The 10,026-nt window shown below is 56.3% G+C and overlaps 1 protein-coding gene across 1 annotated transcript; it reads left to right on the forward strand.

Moving 5' to 3' along the window:
- On the forward strand, positions 1–10,023 carry IGFBP4 (insulin like growth factor binding protein 4; the record flags this gene model as incomplete). The annotated part of the gene is made up of 4 exons (XM_004707450.1): positions 1–307; positions 7,288–7,445; positions 8,012–8,146; positions 9,934–10,023. Coding segments are annotated over 4 exons (690 nt in total), but the record flags the coding sequence as incomplete, so codon positions are not given.
- Between the last annotated feature and the right edge of the window lie 3 nt (positions 10,024–10,026).

The following is a 10,026-nucleotide window of genomic DNA, read 5'->3' on the forward strand; positions in this document are numbered from 1 at the left end:
GGGCCCGGGCCGAGCCTGGGCGACGAAGCCATCCACTGCCCGCCCTGCTCCGAGGAGAAGCTGGCGCGCTGCCAAGCCCCCGTGGGTTGCGAGGAGCTGGTGCGGGAGCCCGGCTGCGGCTGTTGCGCCACTTGTGCCCTGTCCAAGGGGATGCTGTGCGGGGTGTACACCCCCCGCTGCGGCACGGGCCTGCGCTGCTACCCGCCCCGGGGGGTGGAGAAGCCCCTGCACACGCTGATGCACGGGCAAGGCCTGTGCATGGAGCTGGCGGAGATCGAGGCCATCCAGGAGAGCCTGCAGCCCGCCGGTAAGGGGCCCTGGCCACGCAGGCCGCCCGAGTGCGCTCCCCTTCCTACAGACTGGAGGGTCCTTTCAAACCCCTTTGTGCGTAGCCGAGGAGAAGGTAGGTACGTGGCCAAGGCAGCGGGGCAGGCTCAGCCAAGGAAATGACCACGGAGTCCCTGGCAGCCTGTTGCCACCCTCCAGGGGGACTGAGTTTGTCCCTGCATCTCAGACCTCTCAAGGACGACTATTGGAGAAGGGGGTGGCCGAGTGCAGTTAGTCCTCTGCAGACCTAGTCCTAGGGCAGAAGACTGCAGGGTGGGGTGGCAGAGTGGGGGTAGTCTGCTGGGCTCAATCTAGGGACCTCGATTCACCTTCAGGAGCCTGAGGCACTAGACTTGTCAGGAGGGGTGAGAGGGCTGTGCAAATTAGAGGCGCCTAAGAATTGCTTGCCTGAGGCCCCATGCAGCTCCCCTAACTACTTGAGAGGTACTGGGGAGATGTGATCTCTTTGGCAGGCCTGGCACCTCTGCCGCGCTCCTGGCAGGTGCCATTTGAGGTGACAGAAGAGGAGCTCTTGTTGGCTCCCAGCCCAGAGGGGAGACAAAGATAGCTTAAGACAAAGAGAGAGAGATTACAAATCTCTCTGAAGGCCCTTGGGCCCAATCTCATTCTCACACTTTCACTTTCCCCTTTTCTCAGAGAGCCTCTCTTAGTTTTTACTTAAAATCTTTCTCAGTCACCCCCCCCCACCTCTTATTCTTTTGTTCTTTTCTGTTTCGCCTCTCAGCCTCTGGTTTCAGTAGCAACATTCTGGAACTCTCTTTTCCTCAATCTCTTCTGCCCCTTTTCAGTTTCTCCCTCCGATTCTGTGTTTCCCTTTCCGTCACCCTGCTTCTTCTCTCACTCTTCTCTCAGCCTCTCTCTCTGTCTCTGTCCCTGGTTTGCTCATGTCTTCTGTGCTAACTTCCCAACCACTCCCACTGTCTGCCTTTCTGCACCTCCACCTTTGTTTCTTGTCCACCCCATCCCCCACGCCCCGGTTTCGCGCTCTCTGAGCCTCTGTCTATATCCGTCTCTTTTCCTAGTGCTTGAAGCTCCCATTGTTGCAGTCCGGATGCTGGGACTCTGGCCCGAGCTTCCTGCCCTCGGTCCCAGACTGCTCCACTTCCTCAATCCTCTGCAGCTTGTTAGCTGGAGGAGAGCAGGATGCAGGGAAAACAGGAAGGAGGTGGACCCCAGGAGTCTGGGCTTTCGGCCTCTCTGCTCTCTCTGCCCTTCCTGCCCCTGGGCAGGAGAGATGGGTCAGCAGAAAGCGTTCTAGGAGGGCTGGCAACCTGTCCCCCTCTCCGCCTCCCCCACCCCTCCCCGCAGCACCTCTGGGAGAGGGGCTTGAAGGGAGTATGTTACTGACCGTGGGGCAGACCAGACCAGACTGAGAGTGAGGGCTGAGCCCTCTCTGAGAATCCAGGCCTACTTTCCTTTTGTATCTCCATCCTCCACTGGCCCGTTGGTATCTGGTACCAGGTAAGGATGATTGGTGGCCTCATCCTCTCTTACCACCTTGAACCTGGGCAGAAGAGTTATCAGAAGGTCTTGGACACTCCTTATACCCCAACTGGGTAGATACACCCCATCCTGAGGCGGAGGACAATCTGTTTCCCTGGGGTTCTTGGAGTGCAGGTCACAGCAGTTTGTGGTTGCCCTGTGCACCATGCAAACCTAAGGATGGGGCATCTTTAGGTTCCCTTGGCCAGGAGCCCTGGTGGCACAGTGGTGACGTTACACATTGGGCTGCTCATCGCAAGTTCGAAATCACCTACCACTCCGAGGGAGAGAGGCGTGACCGTCTACTCTAGTAACGAGCTACAGGCTCAGAAACCCACAGCAGCAGTTCTACCCGGTCCTATAGGCTCTCTATAAGTCAGAGTTGACTCGCTGGCTGTGAGTTTGGAGTTTTTTATTTTAGGTTTCCTTTGGACTACAGCGCCCAGATCTCGCACAACCCCCCTTCCTTTCTTGCCTTGTCCTCCCCCCATGCAGGAGTGCAGCTATCTGGAGGGGGGTGGGGAACCCTGGAGGCCTCTGGAGGTACTAGATACTTACTTGGCGAGCTCTGCCCATGCCCACACAATTCCTGTTAGTACAGAAGCTTCCCTGTCCCTGCCTGGGCCCTGTTGCACCATGCGAAAGGTGCCCCCTAGAGGTGTGCAGCAGCCCTGTGGGGTGCCTGGTGAGACAAGATGGCTTGCACTCCGCCATCTCTCCTCTCCTCTTTAGCCTTCTACTGTCAACAGACCACTGCCCCGCCAGGCCCCAAGGCCCGCCTGGAGACTCACTCTCGAATCCTTCCTTTTGCCTTTCATCTTGGGACTGCGCTGGAGGGGGTCCTTTGGTGGAAGGTAGTCACTTGTGGCACACTTCCCTTGGCTCAGCAGGGTCCACTGCCCTGGATTTGCCTCTGCCCTCTACAGTGTATACCCATCTCTACTGGCCCTCCTGCCCCCAGCTTCCTGAGCCACACAGCCAGGTTGAGGATTAACACAGTTAAGCTCACCTCACTGGAGGTGAGGAGGGATGGAGTGGGAAGTGGGGGGGGGTGGGTGTGGAGAGCTGGAAGATATGCATCAAAATTCTACAAATTCTGCATCCGTGTTGCTGACCCTGGACTCCTGGACTCTGGGACACGGGGTGGTGGGGTGGTGGTGGCAGTGGACGCGGAGCTTGGACTGGGGAGTTCCCTAACTGGTCTAGTCCCGCTGGGACAGGTTCGGGAACATACAGGTTAATTTTTAGTCAATGTGGCAAATATTGTCTCCCTTCCTTCAGTACTGGGAATCCAGTCATGTCTTGGGAACAGGGCCTTCCCAGAAATTCGGTGTCTTGGGGGAGGGGGAAGCAGGGACAGAGCTGGCACACATTCTTTCTTCAGTATTTGGCCAAGCCTGGAATCTGAGGCGCCTTTCCCTTTAAACACAGAGGAACTGAAGAGATAATAAGTCTCGCCTCCTCCTTCTGCATCCGGCAGACTCCTTTCCTCACCTGTAAAAACCCCCGGATCACAGGGCCTGACTTGGGTGGAGTGCGAGCTCCCTGAATTAGAGCTGGGATGGCGGGATGTTGGACTCTGATGCCTTTTGAAGTTGTAAACACGGGGGAAAGAGGCCCCCTTTCCTTCTCTAATTTATTAATCTGAGGCAGCAACAAAGGAGGCCCTTGCTCAGGGAGACGCCCCTGGGGCCTGGCCTTCAGCACACGTGGGCTTGTCTTCTTCAACCAGGGAACAAAGAAAAGACCTTTTTTTTTGTAGGATGGTGGTTGCCCCTCTAGGTTGTGGCTGAAATGCCTGTTTCTGGGGCTCCCTAGATCACAGCCTCACCCTGGGTGTTTTCTGGGGAGAGGGAGCCTGGGCTTGAGGAAGACTCGGGGCCGAGGTTAGGCAGCAGGAAAGAGGAAACTCTCCCCCTTTAACCAGGAACTGTGCAACTCTGGTACCAAGGCTGTGAGCCTCCTTCCTTCCCTGGTGGCTGGCTGGCAGTTGGCCTGGCTCCAAGTGGGGGGTAGGGTGGGGTGGGGATAGGGTGGGAACTAGAGAAAACGAGCTGGTCTACCTTGGAAACCCCCAAACAAGCCTTTCCCAGGCTGGACCTTTTCAGGGGGACAGGCCCTCTTCCAGCTCCTGCTCAGAGAACCTATGGCATCTGGGGTTTTTCCAGCAGGCGTTGCGTGCATGGGCAGTGCTAGAAGTCCTGCCTATGCAGGGAAGCAGCAAGTGAGCCAGCTTTGGAGCCGGGAATGTTAATATTTTCAAAAGACCCAGGGCTACGACCCTCACTGTCCCAAACAGGGCCTAGGGGTGGGTCCTGGGGCGGGTCCTCAAGTCTGCCAGCGGAGCAAGGCTGGGCAAGGAAAAGTTAACGATTAAATGGGAAACCAACAAGCCCCAGGGGACAGGGAGTCTGGCAAAGTCATTGTGCCCTACCTGGGTCTGGGTGTCTGGCGAGGGCAGGGTCAGCGTGCTCACGTGGACGAGTGTGTGTCCTCCGTACGTATCTGTGAATTGAAGGTGCCAACCTGAGTGGGTGGGTGTAGAGTGACTGTGTATCTGAGGGCACGGAGGCCGCACTCGCTAGCTCAGCCATTCTCAACCTCCTGTGGGGACCCTTTGGGGGTCAAAGGACCCTTTCACAGGGGTCGGCCGATTCATCACAGTAGCAAAATTACAGTGATGAAGTAACAACGAAAATACTTTTTTGGTTGGGGGTCACCACCACATGAAGAACTGTATGAAAGGGTCTCACGGCAGTAGGAAGGTTGAGAAGCACTGCTCTAGCTGATGTGCTCGACTCTAAGCATCGACGTGAGGGAGGGATAAGGGGCTCAGACACTGGGGAAACCTTGAAGGGAGGAGGAGTGGCAGTGTTTCCCAGACACCCCCAGAGCCCCGTGGAGCACCGATTCAACGCTGACACACAGGATTGTCGCGAGTTGGAATTGTCTCAACACAACTGGTAGAAGTGCGTCACTGTGACCTAGGGCCTTACCAAGATCAGAACAGAAGCCATGCCTCCAGGCTCACCCTGTGCTCCAGCCAGCCCTGGGTTTCCATGAGAGGACCCCCGCAGTTCTTGTTAGTGGTAGCTTCTCCATGAGATACATGCTAGGACCAGAGACTCTGATATAACCTACTGGGAAACATCAGTCTGTAAATCCCGTAGATCACCATAGTTTGATCTCACTGTGCATGGGGTCCCCATGGCATGGCGTTCTGACTGGACAACACCAGTCAGCAACTACTAAGTTAGGGGCATAAAGAGCTCAACTATCCATGAGTCATGTCCCTCGGGCTTGCATGCAGGCCAACTGTGTCAGAACACCTTGTTGGGGTTGAGCCCCTGCTCCAGGGTCTTGAGACTTAGCCTCCCCTTTGATGCCCCACACCTCTGAGGGAGAAGGTTGGCTCCATGACCCGAGGCTGCCCTCATCCCTAAAAAACCCCTCTTCTTCTTCAAGCCCAAGAACAGGCTGCCCATTTACCAAGAGATACAGGTGTCACTGAACAAAGGACAAACTCAAAGCCAAAACCCAACTCTCCCCAGGTTCAAAGGGCGCCCCCACCCCCAGCAGTACTGTCTGTGCTGTGGTCTCCCACCCTCTCCCGGTGAAGTGGCCGGGCCTTTTGTTCACATCTCGACACCGCCTCTGTGATTCCAAGACTCGGATCTCATCTAGGTTTGCATTGTCCATGTCTCGCCCTTCCCCAGTGCCAGCCTACGCCCCTGAAACTGACCTGGCCTGACCCATAGGCTTCGGGGCTTTCTTTATGCAACGTGGGCAAGTGTGAGAGTTAGTGGCCAGCCTGGGTCTTTTTGTCCAGGGGGCAGGTTCTTGGAGGGTCTCCAGGGAAGAAGCTGGATTCCCGGTCTTCTCTGTGATACCTAATGGAGGGCCCAGGGCCCTTCTTCTCAGGGTCCCCGGGGCACAGTCCTGATCTTGTGAAGGCCGCCGGCCCCTGCTTTTGCCGTGCCGCCCACTGGCTGAGCGTTCTTCTCAGAGTCTCCTCTCCTGGCTGACCTTCAGGCACTTGATGGCCTCAGTGGACTGGAGTCCTCTCTGTGGATTGTCCTTTGGGGGCTGTAAGGGTCCAGAAGCAATGATCGCTTCCAGCGTCTTCCTTTGGGATGCCTCCACCGCACCACCGGTGGCAGAAACCTTCCCATTCTGAGGGACTCGATTTTAGAAATAACCTGTGATGGGGAATCTTGAGAGAGACTTTCCGAGAAGTCTAGAGCCCTCCTTGCCTCGTTTCTCTTTGTCCCCACGCTTCCTCCACATTCCTCACACCCCACACCCCCGAACTAGAGCTAGGAGAATAAAAAGAGAAGTACCCTCCCCCACCAGCACCCGCCACCCCCCAGCTTTGGCTAGGCAGAAAAATGCCATTTGACCCAGAGGCGGCTCTGGGACGGCTGCCACTCGTGGAGGAACCTGCTAATTCCTCAGGAAAAGGATCCTGACACAAACCAGATGTCAGCTCCTGTCTGGCTGCCAACATCTGGAGTGCTGGCAAGGGCTGTGCACTCAGGCCTGTAGGGAGCTGCCAAGATCCAGCTTTGCAGAGGTGCCTCGGCCCTGCAGAGAGGTATTCCAGCCTCTTGCGCCAGCTCTGGCTCCAGCTCAGCTCCGCTCTGTGTCCCGGGGGTGGGTGGTCTGGAGGGAGGAGCGGTGGTCCACACTCTGGGACTTGTGGGTGGGTTTTGGTGGTGGTGGTGGTTCACAGGGTCCGTCCTCAACACCCCACCTCCTAGCTCCGAGCCAGAGCCATGGACCTGGGTGGGGTCTGAAGTCTGCTGAGAAGGGGGTGGGACTGCGAGTGTGCCTTGGTGGAGGCCCCCCTCCCCCACATACACCCACACAGTGCTACACACGCACTTTCACAGGCAAGCATACACACCCACTCCCACTTGTCTCCCACCCAGCCAGTGGGGAGAGCCTGTGGGCCCGGTTCCACCTCCCACATGGAAACTCTGAATCTTGCTCTTTGGAAGAGGGTCAGCAGAGAAGACAGCCTACGGATGCCCTGGCGCGCTCGGTCCAGCCAGACACAAGGCAGAGCAGGGAAAGAGACAGGAAGAGCAGACGCAGTGGGAGATCCTGAAAGGAGAGAGGGATGACGTCTGAGGTCCTGTGGGGAAGCCAACCCACCTGCCTTCCATCTCCCTGCAGGGCCCAGGGGACCCTCCTACCATCCGGGTGGCTACAGGTGGTGACTCAGCTGAAGGCTGGATGGGGTGGGGGGAGGGAGGAAGGAAGGACTTCCAGAAGAATATTCCCCTGAGGGGACCCAAAGGAGTAGGGGAGGAGAGGGGGGGCTGCCCTCTGGAGGAACTCTACCCCTGCCCAATGCTAGGCTGTAGGTTTCCCAGGATGATGGGAACATGAGTGCATGTGGGTAAAATCCTGTCCTTCCCGGTATGACCTCTCCCCATCTTGGCCTTACTGCAGACAAGGATGAGGGTGACCACCCCAACAACAGCTTCAGCCCTTGCAGTGCCCATGACCGCAGGTGCCTGCAGAAGCACTTCGCCAAAATGAGGGACCGGAACACCAACGGGGGCAAGATGAAGATTATTGGGCATCCCCGGGAAGACATCCGGCCTGTGGTGAGGACCTTTGACCCTTGCAAACACACAGGCAGGTGTGCGCTCTCTCTCTCCCTCTCCGTCTCCCACATCCTACCAGACCCAGAGAGAGTGCCTACAGCAAACATTCCTTGGATGCCTCCTTGTGTAAATGCATATAGTATAGTATAGTCTACTGAGGGAGACTGCGAGAGTCTTCATTCCTTTGCAGGGGACTTTTCCCTCCTGCTTCTCAGCGGTGTACATGAGTGCAGCTGAACCAGTTCTGCCACCGAGTCAATGCCAACTCACAGTGACCCTACAGGACAGAGTAGAACTGCCCCGTGGGCTTCTGAGACTGTCAACTCATTACCCCGGAGTGCAGAACCCCATCTTTTCTCTCACTTTCCCCACAAGGCCCATCCCTGTGTGCCTTTCTCTTTTCTGGAAGCGCCTAGACTCAAGGCCCTCCATCTGCCCTTCCAGCCAGTGCCCCTACTTCCAGGCCCCGTTCCTTCTTTCAGGACCTCCAGCCCCCATTTAGCACGGACTGCTTGGTCTGGAACCTTCTGCAACTCCCTTCTGAATCCTTCCATCTTCTTCCTAAGCCCCAGGGCTCCTGCCAGAGCGAGCTGCACCGGGCCCTGGAGCGGCTGGCTGCTTCGCCGAGCCGCACCCACGAGGACCTCTACAACATCCCCATCCCCAACTGTGACCGCAATGGCAACTTTCACCCCAAACAGGTAGGTCTCACTCCTATGCTGGCTCCATCCTGGCCGCAACTCCAGGGAGATTCCTGGCTTCTCTACTGGATGAGCTAGGACGAGGCTCTCAGGAGGGGAACCCAACCCAACTCAACCGCATCCCTTGAACCCTCCCACGCCCTACTCTCGCCTCAGAACCTAGGTTTGTCTTATTCATCTCCTTCATTGCACAGGCTGCTCAGGCCCAGAGAGGGGTAAAGTCTGGCTCAAAGGCATAGAGCAGTGGTTCTCAACCTTCCTCATGCCACAACCCTTTCATACAGTTCCTCATGTTGTGGTGACCCACCAACCATAAGATTATTTTCGTTGCTACTTCAGAACTCTCAATTTGCTACTGTTATGAAGCAGGCGACCCCTGTGAAACGGTCATTCAATACCCCCCCACACACCAAAAGGGGTCGCCACCCACAGGTTGAGAACTGCTGGGATAGAGTGAGTTAATGGTAGGCCTGGGGTTAGAACTTGTTTTCCAGCCTCTCCATCAGTGTTATTTCCAACACCTCTGGAATCACCATGTATGGAGGAGACCTTAGGACCTCGGCCCCTTCAGGGCTCCCCAATACCCACTCACTTACCATATTCCATTCTTATGAACAGTCCTCCTTATCGCGGATTAGCTGAGGTTTTACGGGGAGCAGAGGGGCCATGTCATGAGAAATCCGAGAGGGGTCTTGGCCTCCCCTTCTCCCAGGCTGAGTAAGGATGAAGGTGAGGCCAGATGCAGCGTTGGAGACAGGAACTTAGGGTGGGAGACATGAAGCCAGTTCTGCCCCTGCTCACTCAGCCCCTGGGTCTACTGTCCTCTCTGATGGCCCCAAGGAGGCTGGGACACTCAACAAGATTGGCCTGTCCCATTCCTGACTCTAGCCCATCCACTGGGCTGCGTCCCCTTGAAAGGCTGGTACGTTTGGGCAAGATTCTGAGGTGCCCTATGCAGGATGGGTTCTGGGAAGCCCCGTGCCAGGTGCCCTTCTCTAGATCTTTGTGGACCTAGATCCATACTGATCCTTCTGTGTCCTACGGCCAAATGCACAGGGGAACCGTCTCTGAGCTCCTTGGGAGGGGAAAGGCTGCTTTGGGGGCTATACATCTCAGGTTGGCATGAGAAGGGAGTGGGGGAAGTCGCAGGAAGACCAGAGAGAGCCCCAGCCCCAAACCAATGCTGAGCCTATCTCCAACCTTTCTGAACAATAATTCTATGCTTGTCCCAGTGAAAGACCTGACACTTGACCCTTTATCCCATGACCCTTGGCCCCAGCCATCACCTCAACTCTAATTTGGTTCTATAATTTCACAGTGGCCCCGCCATCATAGAATCCCAACCAAAACCCCAAGTGGGGTCTAACCAGGTCCGTTGTTCCGACTTGACCTCTTGCCCTGCCTGCCTTTGTGACCTAGGCTCTACTCCTTACCCAACTTCAATTTTAGTCATGATTCTTAATCCACTGCAACTCTGATCCTGATCCTAACATCAACCTCAACTTGGATTCTGCTCCTGACAATACTTCCACTTTAAGTTGCTCCACCTTGAACATTAGTCTTTCAAACTTAGCTGCAGCTTTGAACCCCAGGGATCCAGTCTCCCCTCCTGGGTCTTCTCTCCTTGACCACGTTCTTCTCCATCCAATGAGCTCAGGGGACCCATGCTCAAGAAGGAGCCTCGCAACTAACGATCTGCCTTGGGAGTTGGGCCGGGTTTGGGCAGGCTGTTTGGGATCTCTCTTGTTCGACCTGGAAACTGACCACAAATGCTTTTGTCTTGATAGTGCCACCCGGCCCTGGATGGGCAGCGCGGCAAGTGCTGGTGTGTGGACCGGAAGACGGGAGTGAAGCTTCCGGGGGGCCTGGAGCTGAAGGGG

This window comes from Echinops telfairi, unplaced genomic scaffold (genome assembly GCF_000313985.2).
Source record: "Echinops telfairi isolate 266 unplaced genomic scaffold, ASM31398v2 ScPeMD7_7458;HRSCAF=8496, whole genome shotgun sequence".
NCBI lineage: Eukaryota > Metazoa > Chordata > Mammalia > Afrosoricida > Tenrecidae > Echinops > Echinops telfairi.